The sequence below is a fragment of the Orcinus orca genome, chromosome 15 (assembly GCF_937001465.1).
Source record: "Orcinus orca chromosome 15, mOrcOrc1.1, whole genome shotgun sequence".
Classification (NCBI taxonomy): domain Eukaryota; kingdom Metazoa; phylum Chordata; class Mammalia; order Artiodactyla; family Delphinidae; genus Orcinus; species Orcinus orca.
The window spans coordinates 82764575-82781459 of NC_064573.1; the positions used below are offsets into that span (position 1 = coordinate 82764575).

Consider the following 16885-nt stretch of genomic DNA (forward strand, 5'->3'; position numbering starts at 1 on the left):
CCCGGGGCTCTGGTTGCCGGCGCAGTACTGAGACCCAGAAGGAAGCCTTCCTGCTTCTTTAATTGGTGTAACAGACGACGACACAGTACACAGAGCACACTCAGGCCTGATGGAGCAGGGACAGCAAGGGCGGGCGGGGGCAAGTCAGGACACCACTCACATTCGGTCCAGACAGACAGGGAGCTGAGACGTGAAGACTGCGACGTGGCGGGTGGGCGGGCAGGTAGCTCAGACTGAGCTAGGAAGGGGGCGTGGGGTCTCTGCTGAATCCCTCTTTAGAAATCAAAGAGAAGGCAGGTGGGGGGATCTGGGGGGGGGGTGCGGGCTGAGGCTCAGTCCTGGGGGCTTGGGGGTGGGAGTGGGACTAAGGCTTCTACTCTAACAGGCCTGGGGTGGGGTGGCAGTCAGCAAGGCCTGCTTCACCCTTTGGTTACGACTGGTCGGGCCTGAGCCCTGCAGCTCAGCACCCAATGCTGTAAACATTTTTGGTATTTTTAAAGGACTCTGTCCTCCCTCTCTTAGTTTCTGAAAAAACTGGTGCTTCCTTAAGAGGATAATGTGCCGAAAGGAATCTTCAGGTAGGCCAGGAAGCAGACCTGGATAGAGAAGACAGACGTCACCAGGGAGGCTGGGCTGCCCACCTCACCATCTATGGCTGAGGGCCGCTGGGAGAGGCCCGGGGACTATTGCTGTTGTCCTTGGCATGGCTGGCGGCTGGGCAGGCAGGCGGGGAGCTCGGAGCCGTGGGGGAGCTGCCCGCTGGGAGAGGCCGAGCCCACTGCCCACCCGGCCTCCTGGGGCCAGGCGGCCTCCCGGCCTTTATTGCAGGCGGGCTGAGACTCTTCCAGGTGCTCCTGTGGATGGCTGCTCACCGGGCGACACGCGAGATGGGGTGAGGTGGGACCGACAGGAGGCGGCACTGGCCATGGGGGGCCCTCGTCAGGGCTGTGATTGTCGGGCCAAGCGATTCCCGCTGGGAGTAAGGGGTTAGATATTGCACTTTCACTGCAACAGTTACATTAAAACTTGGTCCATAAAATAATCGTCGCTTTATACATAATGCCTGAAACAACAACAAAAAGCTACATCTTAAATATGAATAAACCCTGAAGGTCCCATCCCTCCAGACATTTTTCGCTGCACAAAATAAATAGCTTTCACTCTGTACAGACCCACTTTTGCAGAACATTTACACGACCCTTTGGCTGTACATATCTACACACGGAAAAATGTTAACATCTGTCTGCGCGCCTCCCCGTCCCAGCCCACGAGGCCCTGAGGCCGTATCCAGGTTGGCAGCAGCTTCGCATAGAAGGAGCCTGGTCGCTGGACGGCTGGCCGAGGCCTGGCAGGCTCCCCCGTCTCAGAGCAGGTAGAGCAGCAGCGGAGGGGCTGCCGGGGCTGAGGCCACGGCTGAGATTGCCGTCGGTTCCGGGGAGGGAGGGCTGACGCTCAGGCCCAGCGTGCAGGACAGCGCGGTCCTTACCAGGTGGGAAGTGAAGCCGTGGCTGCCTGCCCTGAAGCTAACTAAGCGAGCTGTGGCTTCTTGGATTCGGCATCGAAACGGAATTGGCGTTAAAAAAAACCTACGTGTGTGCCCCACTCACCCCAGAGTAGAAATTCAGTGGAATTAACGGGGGTCAAGCGAGGCAGGGAGCCCACGCCCCGCTGCCTGGGCAGGGGACAGGGCCCTGGGACCCAGAACCAGGCTGGACTCCGTCACAGTGCTGGGCGTTTTCATGTGGAGGGGCTGCGTTTGGTACTGAAAGAGTTAAGAAAAGGAAGCAGCCAAGGATTGCTCGTTTAAAAAAACCTCATAGAAATCAGATTGGAGAAGTAGAAAGGTGTAGAAACGTGGAAGGGGGGCCGAGGCGCAGGGCCTTGGCTGACGGCTGGCGAGGAGCGGAAGAAGTAAGCCCGGCTGGTCCCGGCCCCACGGCCCGAGGCGAGGCTTCTCAGGAGCCACCGGCCTGGCGGCCTGGGCTGTGCCTGAGGCTGAGATGACGCCAGGCCCTTGGCTGGACGGGGCTCCCGGTGGGGCAGCTGGAAGGGGTTGGGAGTCCGGGGCTGCCATGGGCCAGGCGGAGCTGCAGAAAATACCATATGGCCTTTCTCTCCTACTTGTACAAGGATTCTCTGCCCTGGAGCCTTCTGTGTGGCGACAGGTCCTGGATCAGCAAACGCTGAATTTTCGCGCACGTCAACGGATCTGTAGCCATAGGAGATGGTGATGGGTCTCCACCCTCAAACTTCAGTGCAAAACCAGTGAGGTCGAGCAGTTGAGTAACTCGAGTTAACAAGAAGCAGGCTGTCCCCCGTTGGAGCTGCTACCAAGTGGGAGGGGACTTGGGGGTCGGGGCGAGCTAGTGGACGGGAGGTGCCCAGGCCTGGCAGGATGCTGGGCGGTCAACGCAGGGCAAGCGTCCGGGAGTGCCTTCCCAGCCAGTCCACGCTGGGGGGGGTCCTGGTCCCTCCGTCATCCTCGGGCTGGTCGTCCTGCCAGCTTCTACGTTACGCTGCAACCCCGCAGACCCTAACACGTGAGGCAGGGCTGGAAGGGCTGTGTGTGGCACGGCCCCGTGTCCTCCGCCAGGCCCTGGGACAAGCTGGGCCCCAGCCCGACTGTCCGTGCCCAGGCCAGGCCTCCTGGCAGGGCGGGCCGCCCCGGCCTAGCACCATGGAGACCACAGCGCCTTGCTCCCGGAGCCCTACTTGGGGCCCGCAGCTGTCCCCGGCTCGGGCCGGCCCGCCATGGCGCGGCCCCAGCAGCCGGCCGCCATGCTCATGCTACGTTGTCCCCGCTGCTCGCTGTCCGCCTGGCTCTGCGTCCGCTCGTGCCGGTGGCCGGGCCCGCTGGGCTGGGCCGAGATGGTGCGGAGCAGGTGGTTCCGGGAGCGCAGGAAGTCGCCCTGGCCAGGCAGGCCGAAGCTGCCCTTGCGCAGCGCCATGCGGGTGGCCGCGTTGCGGGCCGGGCGCGCCCGGTGGTTATACTTGAGCTGGGCCAGGTGGGCCGCGTAGCCATCGGTGATGAACTGCGGGGGAGGGAGGGCAACGCGGAGCATGGCTGTCAGGGGGCGGGGCTCCCGGGGCTGCCCGCCCGCCAGCCATGACGCGTCTGCTCACCTGGCACTGCTGCTGCAGCTTCTTGGTGGGCCGGCCCACGATGTAGATCTGCATGGGGGACAGGCTGATGGAGCTGTAGACCGCCACGTCCTTGGTGGAGCCGTAGGCCGCGTGCACGCGCAGGTGCAGCTGTGGGTAAGACGGGCGTGGGCGCGGGCTCGGCCCTTCCGCCCGTCCCCACCCCACTCCCTTCTAGCCGGGACCCACCTCAGAGATGAGCAGCTTCAGGAAGTTGGCCTTGTGCCTCAGCGGGTCGTGCACCAGGCCGTCACAGAAGGACACCACGCCGTGAGGGAAGTTGTGCTGGGCCAGCCATGCCACCACCCGCTGCTTCTGCATGTCAGGCCGGCCCGTCACATAGATGATGAGGTAGCCCAGGTCCTGCCAGTGCCTGGGGGCGAGGGGCAGGCCTGGGTGTCCCACGGATGTACTGTCCTCCCTCCTGGGCCGCCCAGCCAGTCCCCACGGGGGCCACTAAAGAGCGCCTCTCGGGTCAGGGGCCGACAATGGCAGCAGCAGCCGGACTGACAGCAGCGCGGTGCTCGCGGCCCCCACCCCCGCCCCCTGCAGCAGGTGTAACTGGTCTTGTTAGAAGCAGCCCCGCTCCCCAGGTAAGGGAACTGAGGCATCAACAGCAAGAGGTTACAGCTGGGAGGTGTGACCCAGCTGCGGGGTCCCTGCCCCATGTCCCAGCTCTGGCACCCAGGGCCCTCCGCCGCCTGGCCGTGGAGCTGCCTGCCTCCGAGCCCACCCACTGCTGCTCGGAGCGCTCACCGCACCACGTCCACGGCCCCGGCCCGCACTTTGGGGTCGCTGCCCATGATGGACACGCTGGCGGCGAAGGAGCCGTCGATGCTGAAGACCACGAACTCCGTGCCCTTGGGCAGCACGGTGATGTAGCTGTCGGCAAACGTGTGGTCTCCCCTGGGAGGGGGCAGCTCATCAGAACCCACCAGGGCTCCTTCCTCCCGCCCCGGACGAGGCTGACCCGGCCTGCTCACTCCTTGGAGCTCATACCTGACCACCATCTTGACGGGGTAGACACCCACGCCCAGGCGGTGGGTCTCGGGGATGGTGTAGGAGACGCGCCCGCTGCTGTTGGTCACCAGCGTGTCCAGGTACAGCCACTCACCTGAGGGCGGCTGCATCATGATGTGCACGTCCACCTGGAGCCGGGAGGGCTGGTCATGGCTGGGCCGCGCCCTTGGCCTCCCCACCCCCACTTCCCACCCCCCAGCCAGAGGGAGGCGAGGTGGGGGGCTCCCGCGGGCTCCCTGTGTCTTTACCTTCTCCCCGGTCAGGGTGACCATGTCCAGGGGCCCATACATGAACCGGCCTGTCAGGACCTGAGGGCCATCCTCGTTGGCGACCGCGTCATTGATCCGGTGATTGGCCGTCACGTTCTGGGGGGAGGAGAAGCAAAGCTGGGTCAGGGCTGGGGATGGAGGGGCGGCTGCGGCCTCCTGGGCTCAGCTCAAGCTTCCCACGGGCCTGGGGCGTGAGTACGGGTGCAAAGCCCAATGACCCAGCTCAGCCACTGAGCTACGTGGCCTTGGCGCTGGTCCCCGTCTGTAAATGGGGTAACAGCTCCAACCCCAGACTGTGAGGATTAAGTAAGACAGCACACTTCTCTGTGACTCAGTTTCCTCATCTGTAAAATGGGGTCTTCTCGCGCGGATTCAATAGGACGACAGCTGTGGGGCCTGGGCACTCAGAGGACCCCTCACCCGCAGCTTCACGTGGGTCCTCTTGCGCTGCCACTTCTCTCTTGGCTTTGACGGGGTGAACACCGAGACCTCCTTGCCGTCCAGTTCCAAGATGCTGGAGTTGTCGTGCCTCATGACCTGGGAGGGGACACAGAGGGAGCCATGGGGCAGGCTCAAGCCTGGGGCTTCCTGTTCTAGAGGGGAGAGGCCAGCGGCCCTAGGGGCCACGCTACCCATGGGAGGGTTTGGCGGGGGGCACTATTTGACCCCACTGCAGTCTGCTCTCTGGCCTGTTAGGGTGCACATCCATTCACCCCATCTCAACATCCCCACGGCTTCCTCCATCCTGCTGGCTGTGGCATCTGCTGGGGCCAGAAAGTGGGGCTCCCCACCGTCCTCATCTATGAAATGGGGCCACCTCAGCAGCGGTGTCAGTCGGGCCTCCTGAGAGGTGCAGGTGTGCCCGGCAGCGGGACCCTGGGTACCTGTCTCAGCAGGAAGGAGACCACATCCGTGGACTCCCAGTAGCTGGCGTGGAAGAGGTGGGGCAGGGCCACGGTGGGGAAGGCCGTCAGGGCGTCGGGGCAGTACAGGGCGTAGTCGATCCGCTTCTGACCCCACCACTTCGCCGCAACTGCCAAGAGGAGGGGCTGTGACTGGGCTGGGCCCCAGGGGCTCACCTGGCCCCTCAGGCCGGGCGCAGCCCAAAGGCAAGACCCTCCTCTGACCAGAGAGAAGGGCTGCAGCCAAAGCAAGTCTCCTTCTCCCAGACTCGGCGACGGGAGCAGCAAGCAGCCAGGGCGCCTGAGGAGGGGGAGGTGGGGGACTGCGGCTCAGCCGGGAGGATGTGGAGATGCAGGGCGAGGGGACGAGCCCAGTCCGGAGGCAGGACGCCCTGGCCCTGGTCCTGTCCACCCCCCGCCTTGGGCCTTATCACTGCCCTCTCCAGGCTTCTCCTGGACCCCCTGTCTGCCCCCGCAGGCCTCAAGGATGTGCGAGGCTTTGCAGAGATGGAGTCACGATTCCTGGGCCCCAAGGCAAGGCCCGCTGTCCTCAGCACCTGGCAGGCAGGGTGTGAAGTGAGGGCCTTCAGTCTACAGAGCCTGCGTGTGAAGCCGGTTCCCCCTCCAGGCTCGGGGACCGCCCAGGTTTGCAAAAGCCTCCTGGGTGACTGCACGCAGGAGGTGCACCTGGTTAGGCTGGGGGTGGCCCTGCTCTCCGCCTGCAGCCTGCCTGACGAACAACCCCCCAGCCCTCACCCGGCCTCCATCCAGCCACCCCCCCCACCCCCCACTGCTCCTGCTTCCTCCCTGGAAGTCTGGGTGCTCCCAGACCAAGCCACCAGCTCCCCGCTAGGCCTCAGCGGGGCCCGGGGGTGAGGCGTGCCTGGAAACAGAGCGTGACCCCAGTTAGAGAAGGCGGACGTGTGTGCATGGAGGGCTGTGACGCCCGGGACCTTCTCTGATGTCCAAGTCGGGGAGGCGGGGGCCCTCCCCAGGCTGGGGCTCGCCTGCTGGCCCAGGGCGGTGGGCGGTAGTGGGGGAGGGCAAGCAGGGACGGGCACCTGACGCTGGGGCTGTGGCTAAGCGGTGCACAGGCTCAGCCCTGCTGGGGCCGCCACTGCCCCCGCGGGCCAGGAGGACACCCACGCTGGCCTTAGCCCCGGAGCCCTGCTCTGACAGGCAGCCTGGGAGCCGGTCACGTGGCAGGGGGCCGCTGGCCCCGGGGGAGTGTGTGTGGGGTGACCCGGACTCCGCTTCCAGCTGCTGAGAAGCTTCTGAGATGGGCAGGAGCGAAGGAGGCTGTGGGTGACTCTGCCCCCTGGGGCGGCAGGAGGGGCTGGCACAGGAGACCTCGCCTCCCTGGCTCCCCTCGGCCACCGCTGCAGCTTCTCCAGAAATGGGCCCCCCAGCTTTCTCCTTCAAGGAGCACCTGCCCCCCTGGGGCTAGGACCCCTCCTCCCAGACCCACCCACCCCCAGCTGAGACAGCACCACCCATCTCCCACCACCTGCACCTGCCCCCCCCATGCCCTGCCCCAGGGCCACCCCTTTCAACGTTCCTTCCTTGCAGAGTCCTCTATGGACACGGGGGCTGGATCACTCTTCGCCGCGGGGCCGTCCTGGGCACCGTACGGTGTTGAGCAGCATACCTGGTCTCCACCCACCAGATGCCAGTGGCGCCCACCCCAGTTGCCTCCAGACGTTGCAAACTGTCCTCTGGGGGACGGGCACAGTGGCCGCCATTGAGACTGGCTGCGACAGGGCACAGCCCCCTTGCTGTGACGGGGAGGGCAGGCCCGGCACTGCTGCACTCACTCTGGGCAATGCTGGACGCCGTGTAGCTCTCAGCCATGCCCGACACCTGGCTGGCGATGCTGATCTCGCTGGCCCGGCGGAAACCTCGGGCAGTGGGGGCTGTGCCGGGCGAGGAGGGGGCCGCGTGCTCTTGGAAGACCGCGTTGTGGGCCTGGAGTGCATCTGCTGCAGGTGGACAGGGACCAGAGACCGCGGGTAAGGAGGCCTCGCCCAGCCCGGCCCTCCAGCCCCCGAGCAGTGGGAGGGGGCGTCCAGCATGTGCCGGGGCTGGGGCAGCCGGAGCAGCCGCTGTGCCAGACAAGGCCGACACGTCCAGCTGCAGAGGAGCAGGGGTATCTGAGCACAGCTGGCAGAGAGGATGGGCCCGAGCATGCCAGGGCCAGCCTGCTCAGGGCCCAGAGCTGAGGCAGAGGGAAGGGACCGCTGGGGCAGGGGTGGGCAGACGGACCAATACAGACACAGTGGGCAGGGAGGCAAGGCGGCCGGGCTCATGCCCCACACTGGCCACGGCCACCCTTCCAGTCCGGCCATCTTGGCCTCTGGGGCTCGGCCTGGCCTGGCCTGACCCACATCCCGCGGCAGCTGGCTTTGGGGGCGCTAACAACAGGGGCCTGGGGCAGCTTCCCAGGGATGCCCAGCGCTGAGGACTGAGAATGAGGCAACACCCCCTGCACGTGCCTCACACACGGGTCACATCGAGCCAGCCCTGAATGGGCATCTGGGGACAAAGGCAGGGGCTGAGGGCTCGAGCCAGGCTCACCTGGGTCCAGCCTGAGAACGGGGCTCGGCTACAGGACCCACATCTAGACGGGGTGCAGGAGATGCCTGGACCTCCTCAGGAAGAGGGAGTGGGGCCTTGAGAATCCAAGCCCTCGCCAGGACTGAAGTCTTCTCCTGGGGGTCAGGTGGGTCCCAGCGGGCTCGAGGCCTCACCCCAACTCCTGCTGCTAGCCTCACAAACAGGGGAGAGAACCCTCGGACTGACACCTGTGCTGGGTGACCCTGAGGCAGCTGCTCCCCTCTCTGGGCTCATGCACCTCCTCTGCTTCGGGTCCCCTCCCTGCTCTGCCTAGTGTCCAGAGAGGGGGCACCAAGCCTGCTCCCAGGGCCTGTCCTGCCTGGTCTCTGCTTCTCGCCACCACAGTTCCACAAATTCCGGGTGGCCAAGGAGGGCACGGGGGTCCCTGAGGACCAGCGGTCAGCCGGTGAAGCAGACGCCACCACGAGCAGGGGGGTTACACACACTCAGCAGAGCTTGGGCTGGGGTGGGGCCCGTCTCGCCAGGTGACTGTGAGAACGGGATACTGGTCTCCAGGAAGCCATCCCTGTGAGGGAGGGGGACCAGGGGGCCGCCCTCCAGGACCAGCTGGGGGCTTCTCTGCATGGTCTGGACTGGAGGCATATGGGGAGAGAAGAGGGGACACAAGAATAGACACTTGTGTGCACGTGACACAGACACGCGCCGCTCCTCAAGAGCCAGGACGTGACAGGACTAGGACACGGGGGCAGGTGGGACGGGCCGTTCCCGGGGTGCGAGAGTGGGTCACGGGCAACTCCCTCTCGTGCTCCTGCACCCCAGCTTCAGGCTAGGTAACCTGGAGGCTCCGGAGCTGTCTGCCACGGGGTCAGGGCAGGACAAGGCCCGGGACTCAGCCAGGGGCCCTCAGGTCCTCAGGTCCGCCTTGGCAGGGCGGTGGGACGGCGAGCGAGGTCCCTAGCTCTGTGTGTGTGTGTGTGTGTGTGTGTGTGTGTGTGTCGGGGGGGGGGGGAGTGGGGGGGGAGGCCCTGGCCTGTGAGGCTGTCTCCCTCCTACCTCCCTGGGGTGGGTGGGGCTAATGCACCCGCACCTATACCAGGTGACCCGCTTCCAACGTGTTCAGTGCAGGACGCCCCTCCCCGCACGGCAGGGCCAGCCCCGGCCTGGGGCACCCAAGGAGAGGGGACAAGTCCCACCCTCCCCGAAGGCCGGGGGCCCGTGGGGCTCTCACCCAGCAGCGTCGAGCAGCCGTCCCCCAGCGGGTAGCGCTGGTAGCGGGGGATGCTGAGAGGCGGCAGGGCGTGGAATCGCCGCTCCAGCAGCGGCTCCAGGCGCGAGGCCGACGGGTCGGCGGGGTGGAAGAGGTTGTAGACTTGCTGGCAGGCAGGCCGCAGCTGGAAAACTGGGGGGCGGAGTTGGGGGGGAGTCGCAGAGCCTGGAGCTAGCTCCGCCCTCAGGAGGCGGGGCCTAGAGCAGGCTGGGATTGGGTGCAGTGCGACGGGACGGGGTTGGGGATACAGAGAAACCCGAAAGTGTGTCTCTATCAAATTTGGGATTCTGTTTGGGCCACTGTCCCTTTATTAACCAAATTTGTTTTAATTGAAAAAGTTACAATGACGGTGGTTAAAAAAATTTCTTTTTAAGCACAGAAATATATATGATAAAAGACATATAACGGAGGGTCTCCTTTCTCCCCAGAGCCCCGGGGCTAGCGCCCCACCTGCAACTTTTGGAAGCCTCACGCGCACGCGCGGCCTGAGCCAGGTAGAGCTATCCTCCGCTATTAGAAATGTCTCTAGGCTGTGCGATGGGGCTGGGCTTTCGAACATCTCATAGTTGATGGGAAGATCACGTGAATGTCATTATAAACTATCAGTAACCTATATCTCACTTTAAAAAATACATACAAATAGGAACATAATCTATGCTTTTTGAACATAATCTATGCTTTTTTTTCATTTAACACAATAAATAGGAGTCTTTCGTATCAGCACTCTAGTTCCGCCCCATTCTTTTTAACTGCGGTGGGGTATTCCATTGTATGGCTGTGCCACGATTGATTTAACCGGCTCGCATCCCATTTAGGTTGGTTCTGGTTTTTCACCCTTACAGATGACGGTGCCCTAACATCAGTGTCTCTGAGCTGTGCGCTCATACCGAAGCCACTGTTTACTTGCTCTTGGGCAAGTGTCTACGCCTGCCTCTCTGAGCCTGTTTCCCGCTGGGGCCCCTGCACAGCTCCTGTAGGATGGCAGTTCTCCCTGGACCACACTCGTTGATCCCAGGGTCACTGGGCAGGGACTGCTGCTCTGACGGCTGCTTAGCCCACAGGTTCTGTCTCCCCGTGTGTGTAGCCATGAGGAGGAACCTGGAGCAGCGTGGCTGTGGTCCCTCTGGGGCTGGGAGGCCACCCGATCGAGGAGACTTTGGGGGTGCCTGGTTTCACATCTCTTCCTTATGGGAAGACCTTGGGCCTGGGAGACTGGGTCTGGCCCCATCTGATCCTGGGGCAGCCCCTTCCATCTCTGGACCTCAGCTCCCAGAGGTGCCTTGGAGATTAAACGAAACAGCGTGCTGGGAAATGGGGCCAGGGACTGAGCTGCTGAAGCTGGAGCAAAGGAGAGCAATGGGTCCTTGGTGGGGGGTGCAGAAAAGAGGAGGAAGGGGCCTGGGAGGTGGCCATGGCCTCATGACAGGGGTCCACTGAGACCCTCTGCCCAGCTCATGCCCACTCCCCCCACCCCCCCGCCTCACTCCTCCCCTGCAGGGACTCTCACCATCCAGGGAGGGGATGACGGTCTTCCTCAAGGCCAGGACCAGCCCCAGCGGGCACCCGAAGAGGAAGAGGTCAGCGATCTCGAAGTCGAACTTGCCCACGGCCCCTGCGCCATCCAGCATGGTGGAGCTGCTTGAGTGGCGGGAGCTGGGCTCATTCCTCAGCACGCTGGCGTGGAGGCTGCAGATGCCGGGGGACGAATGAGGTCACACCACAGCCCTTCTCGGGGCTGGCCTGTCCTTAGCCTCCTGAAAGAGGCTCCTCAGGGGTCATCAGGCCCAAACGAGGCTTGGCCCCTGTGTGGTCCTGTGAGTGCAGCTGTCCAGCACCTGCTGGGACACCTCCGGTGACAGCAGGTCCCAACCTCTCTAGGGAGCCCACCGCCTTTGGGACAGCCCTGACCAGGATCACGCCGCCCCTGGTCAGTTCTGCTCCCTGATTCTGCCATCCCCACTTCCAGCCCTGGTCAATCTGTTCCCTTTGACTCAAGGTGGCCCAAGGCATGTACAAGACCACAGCCGTACCCAACAAGCACCTTCTCCCAGCTGAAGAGCCGTGGCCCAGTCTGGGGATCGCAGGACAAGGGCCGGGGGGCCTCCAGCACCCTCTTATCCATGTTCTCACTTCTGAGCCGTCCCTCTGTCTTAGAGTCCCCGATCTCACCTGGCGGTGGGCCTCACTACCCACCTGGACAGGAAGGCCTGGTGCTGCTGGATGGTGTCCAGCTCGTAGGTGGACGAGTCACTCCTCTTGCGGGGCAGCTGCTGTTTGGGGTCCTCAGCGCCGTTGCTTCGGGGGATGTCGATGTTGCTGCGGCTCAGGTGCCGGCTGCTCTCCAGGGTGCCGCCGTGTGCCGCATTGACCGTCGTGCCCGGGGACAGCAGGTCAGTGTCCTGGAACGGCCCCATGCAGGCTCACTGCCCGGTGGCCACTGGCCTGGCCCCCTCTTCAGTGTCCTGGAAGCCGTGTCTGCCCTCCTGACTCCAGGCCCACTGGCCACGGCTCAGCGGCCTCTCACCCAAGCCAGCGAGGGAAAAGGCCTGTCCCTCTGTGCCCCACGGTCCCCCCAGCCTTCACTCCTGGCCTGGCCTGCCCATGTGGGCCTTGCTGATCTCCCACTGATCCCGCTGCCTCGCCCGGCCTGCCCGGCCATTTGCTAGTCTGCAGCAGAGGGACCTTGGGTGCTCTCTCCTGCTGGGAAGCTCAGAGGATCCACCCCCCAGGACCAGAGCCTGCTCCCCACAGTGCAGACCCTGCTTCACCGCCTGCTGAAGCTGCCGTGCTCCTAGGTTGATGTCCCACGCATCCACCCCCTGCCTTTGGGCACCTGCGTTAGCAACCTCTGCCCTTCCCTTTTTCCGCAGGCCTCTGGGACGTTTGCAGCCAGAGGGTGACCGTCCTCAACCTGGAGGTCCCCTGCTCCGGGGGGCTGGGGGAAGCTAGTACCTGCACACTGGCCACACTGCCCCGCCGGCTGCTGCTCTGACTCTCAGACACCGTCTGGTTGCTGCAGCATAAGGCATCGAACGCCAGGATGCCCCCAACGCAGTCCCCGATCAGGCAGACCTGGAGGGGGAGAGGCTCGGGGGCCTGAGAGCCCGCCCTGCTTGTTGGAGGGCTGGCTGGGGAGAGCCCTGGCCTGGAGGACCAGGCCAGCCCACCCTGCAGGGTTTCTGCCTTCCCTTCCCCCACCCCACAACTCACCTGCCCGTTGAAGGTCACGCCCTCCTGGGACTTGATGAAGTCCCCGTAGGCGAGGTTGGCCCGCTGGATCACTGTGGCAACGGCCTCCTGGTAGTGGGGCGAAGAGGTTGCCAGCAGGGGCAGGGCGGCCAAGGGGATGTGGTCCTGGCTGCTGGACAGACAGCCTTCGTCGTGGCTGTAGGGGCTGAGGCTGGGGGCGGGAGACCGGTCAGGAGAGAGCAGGTGGCCTCAGCTCAGCCCAGTGGGCCCCTCTTCCCTGACCCGAGCATCAGAGCAGGAGCTGCCTGACACCCTGAGAGCCTCAGCCCTGACTTGGCAAACCTCGTGGGGATGCTTCCAGGCCAGGCATGGGAAACAGGGCCGGGGAGTAAGGCCAGTATGTCAGAGGCAGGTCAGCATCCCCACGTTACAGATGCAGAAACGGAGGCTCAGCTCTGGGCCCCGGCCCCTCCAGGACTCTAGGCTCAGCCATCTGCGTAGGTTGTGCCGTCTCCCGGCAGAACAGGCTAGACGGCGGGTTTGGATGTCGGCACTGTGGTCCCAGTACTGCGGCTGGGGTGGGGGTGGGGTGTCTCCTGACCCTCAGGGCCAGGGGAGGGGCAGGTGGCAGCGAGCCTGGGCACTCACTCGGAGACGAGGGCGAAGGCAGCGGAGCAGATGGGCGGGCAGGGCACCAGGCGGATGGCCAGGTGGCCCAGGGCGCTGGGGTAGTGCACGCGCATGACGGTGTCGAACACGGTGGCGATGGTGTTGGTGTCGCCCTGCTTGGAGCCGGGGTCCCCGGCGCCCGTGTCCAGGATGGTGCCTCCGTGCAGCAGCAGCAGCAGCACGTGGATCTTGGAGGGCGGCACGGCCAGCGGCGGGCTGACCTCGTCCTGTGCGGGTGGGGGGGTGAGCTCCCTGGGGACTCGGCTCCTGGCCGAAGCTTCTGTCCTGCTGGGGGGACGCTTGTGGCGGCCCAGTCACTCCCTCTGAGACCCCCTCTCAGTTCCTCTGCTCCAGGGCCTGGTGCCCCTCCCCCGGGGAGGCCCAGCTGCTTCTTCCCCTCCCCTCTGTGTTCAGCCCTGCTCCCTGCCGGCCTGACGGGGCACAGAGGACAGGGAGGGAGAGGGTCTCTTCCTTCCGAAGCACAACTCCACCTCCCATCTGCGGGCCCAGGCAGGGGCTTCTGGGCTTCCAGCCTTGGGGGGCAGGCAGAGGCTCAGCTCCGTGCGGGCCTTTGGGGCCTGCCTGCCCTCTGTGTGTCTGTGTCCAGATGTCGGTCTGTCACAGGCTCTCTCTCTTTTTTTAAAAATTTATTTTATTTTACTTATTTACTTTTGGCTGTGCTGGGTCTTCATTGCTGTGCGCAGGTTTTTCTCTGGTTGCCGCAAGCAGGGGCTATGCACGCAGGCTTCGTTGCCCCGCGGCATGTGGGATCTTCCCCACCCAGGGCTCGAACCCGTGTCCCCTGCATTGGCAGGCGGATTCTTAACCACTGCACCACCAGGGAAGCCCTCACAGGCTCTCTTAAGAGGGGCTGGGGGGGACTTCCCTGGTGGCGCAGTGGTTGAGAATCCACCTTCCAATGCAGGGGATGCAGGTTCGATCCCTGGTTGGGGAACTAAGATCCCACATGCTGCGGGGCAACTAAGCCCGCGCCACAACTAGAGAGAAGCCTGTGCACCACACCGAAGACCCAATGCAGCCAAAAACCAAACCAAACCAAAAAAATTCTGAGGCAAGCAATTAAAGAAAAAAAAAGAAAGAAAAAGAGGGGTGGCGGGGGTCAGGGATTCAGATTCAGCTTGGCCGCTCAGCCAGCAGCTCTGAGCTCTCCCTCCATCTACATGGGCCCTCCCCCGCTGCCCCAGGCCCATGGCCCCCAGGCCCTGCCATTCCCAGCCTCTAAGACCAAGGTCCTCAAGAGCAGAGATGTCCCAGAGGTGGCATAACCCCAGCATCTTAGAGTGGGGAGGGCAATGCAGGTGTGTCTATCTGAACCCCCCTCATTTGTGAGGAGTCAGCCCTGCTTATGAAGTCCAAGTGAGACTTACACACATCCACCATGGGAATGGAACTGTTCTATCTAGAGACGAGGTGGCCCAGAGACGACAAGGGACTTGTCTAATATCACACAGCGCATCAGTACCAAGCTGGACCGGAACCCAGAGCTCCTGCCACCAGCTCAGTGCTCTTCTGCTACCCTAGGCTGTAGCCCCATCCCCAGGGGCCTCTCCCCATCCCTGGCTTCTGGTGTGTGACTTCTGGTGTGGGAGGCCAGGGCCAGGGCCCAAGAGAGCCACAGGTGAGTACCTGCCTTGCCCGTATTATGTCAGGGGCTGAGGGGGGCGGGGAAGGGAGCTGAAGAGAGGGGCCTGTCCCTACGGAACTCAGGAGCAGAACAAGGGGCTGAAGCCATCTGGAGGGGCCATGGGGGGTCAGCTGGCCCTGAACTGGGCACTGAACCCAGGGACTGGCGAGCCCACCGGGAACGGGTCGGGCTGGGCTGGGAGCCTCTGAGCAGCAGAGGGCTTTGGGCGGGAGGAAGGCTGGTAGGTGGTACTGGGCCTCGGGTGGAGGCAAGGCTGGGCTGCCTCAGTCCCCAAGAGGGGGCTGGTCATCGGCTGGTTGTGGGCCACAGGGCCTGGGCAGGAATGAACTCACGGCCCAAGGCAGGGTGTGGTCACTGGCTGCCCAGAGCACAGGCCAGGATAGAAGCACCAGATGGTCCCAAAGACTGATCAACACAGCCAGGCGAGAGGCTCATGGAAGGTGCGTCTTACAGCACCCTCCCTGTCACCCCCACGTGGGCCCTAGTCACCTGGGACAGGCAGGGCTGCGCAGTGCGGGGCTGAGAGAATCCTGCCTGTGCCGGGCTGCTGGGACCCAGCGCTGGAGGCTGGGGACTCTTCAGGGACCCAGGAGGCCGGTCCGAGACACAGCTTTCCTCCCATTCAAACTGCTTTCTACAGGGGCACACCCTGCCTGAGACTCGAACCCCAGTGGGAACAGAGCCATTGGGAGGCGGGGCCTGGGAGCCCACTCTGGAGAGCCAGGGGTCTCCAGCAGTGACTAGGTAAAGCCGTCCTCCTTCCTCGAGCCTGGGAGAAGAGGCTCCGGTTTGGGGACCGTTGCCAGCAAAGGGATCTGACTCTGGATGGCGGTGTCCCAGAACCAATGCTGGGTCCAAATGCATATCCCCAGGAAGATCCAGAGCCCGAGGCCCCTTCTGCCCCTCCTGGGGGGCCGTCAGAGCTGTGTGCGCCGAAGGCAAGGAGGGGGCTCCGTTTGCTTTATCGCCATTAACCGGCAACTGGGAATCAACTCCCCTCGTTCCAGTTACCCTTCTAGAAAAGCCCGCTTCGACCTCAGACCTCAAAGAGAACCCCAAGAGAAGGAGGGCGGTGCGGATGCACCCCCTCCGCGGTCCAAACTCCCCACGGGTCCTGAGTCCCCAGAGGTGCCGTCTCCACCTCGGGCAGCTAGAGGCCAGAGCAGTGAGGTGACCGCAGTGTGTGACAGCCCCACTCTGCCCCGGCTCCTGCCCCACTGCAAACAGCTCTGACCGCCCACAGGTGGAGGAGGAGAAGGGGCGTGAGCTCCATGCAAAGAACCCCTGAAGCGGACACAAGCGCTCTACCAGGACAGTTTGATTGGACAATTAGACTCTTCCCACCCCCGGCGGGGCGGCCACATCACTTCTGCCTAGATGACTTTCGCTTCCTCCCCTTCTATCTTTTTTCCTTCAGGGACTTCAGACAAGCTGAGCACACGGTGAAGATCTGGAATTTACAAGTTTCTCATTTTGCTTTCCAAGGGTGGAGCGGGGTCAAGGCCTTCCTCGGGGGAGCTGTCTGCCGTCCCTACTGGTTCTCAGGGGCATCAGAGGGGCTGGGCCCCAGGCCTCTCTCCAGTGGTGCCCAGGACAGTGTGGACATGATGCTGGGGGAGCCAAGCTCTGCCTCCATGGTCTCCCCCGCGGGACTGGTCCTTTACGCCCTGCCCCCCCGCTGCAGCCCTGGCCCTCTCCACCTTGGCACCCACCTCGATGATGTTCAGCTGCTCCACACTGGAGGCCACCCTGAACTCGGGGGCGCTCTGGCGGTACAGACCGTCTGCAACACAGAAGCGGTGGGTGGGTGTGAGTAAAGGGGCAGGCCCAGCGGACAGAGGCTGTGACCGTGACAAGCAGGGCCCGAGGTGTCCCCCCAACCCCCCTGGGTGCTTCGGTGCTCCTCCTTAGGAGGCTGTAGCCTGCAGCCCCCAGCTGGTTACCCTGTGTGTCCTCTGGCTCAGGGCTTTCGATTTTGTCCATGAGGTCATTGGAGTTCCACTTGGTGATGTCCTTGGGGAACATTTCCTCTGAATCGGACAGGTCCTCTGGGGAGGAGAGAGAGGGGCTTCAGCACCCTGATCAAGGGCAGGGAGTCAGGGGAGGGGGCCGCTGGGAGGCCTAAGAGTGGTCGCTCTGGGGGCTCCCATGCTTCTCTGGCCCGTGTGGCCCTCCCCACTTGGTTCTA

The 16885-nt window shown here is 63.8% G+C and overlaps 1 protein-coding gene across 13 annotated transcripts in view; it reads right to left on the reverse strand.

The window, feature by feature from the left end:
* Nucleotides 1–1030: 1030 nt before the first annotated feature.
* PITPNM2 (phosphatidylinositol transfer protein membrane associated 2) overlaps nt 1031–16885 on the reverse strand; it is a 144459-nt gene continuing 128604 nt past the window's right edge. For 8 of the 13 annotated variants that reach the window (XM_033440818.2, XM_033440811.2, XM_033440815.2 and 5 more), the window contains 17 exons: nt 16641–16745; nt 16410–16480; nt 13011–13258; nt 12384–12573; nt 12126–12245; nt 11367–11572; nt 10681–10859; nt 9135–9305; nt 7147–7311; nt 5315–5463; nt 4851–4967; nt 4410–4526; nt 4141–4304; nt 3898–4047; nt 3331–3514; nt 3124–3252; nt 1031–3032 (listed from right to left, as the gene is read on the reverse strand). In XM_033440818.2, coding sequence (XP_033296709.1) covers nt 2709–3032; nt 3124–3252; nt 3331–3514; nt 3898–4047; nt 4141–4304; nt 4410–4526; nt 4851–4967; nt 5315–5463; nt 7147–7311; nt 9135–9305; nt 10681–10859; nt 11367–11572; nt 12126–12245; nt 12384–12573; nt 13011–13258; nt 16410–16480; nt 16641–16745 — 2789 coding nt within the window. In that variant the 3' untranslated portion in view covers nt 1031–2708. Of the gene's footprint in view, nt 3033–3123; nt 3253–3330; nt 3515–3897; nt 4048–4140; nt 4305–4409; nt 4527–4850; nt 4968–5314; nt 5634–7146; nt 7312–7906; nt 7972–9134; nt 9306–10680; nt 10860–11366; nt 11573–12125; nt 12246–12383; nt 12574–13010; nt 13259–16409; nt 16481–16640; nt 16746–16885 lie in introns of those variants that run through there. The other 5 variants (XM_049697720.1, XM_049697722.1, XM_049697721.1 and 2 more) reach the window with 4 other exon arrangements.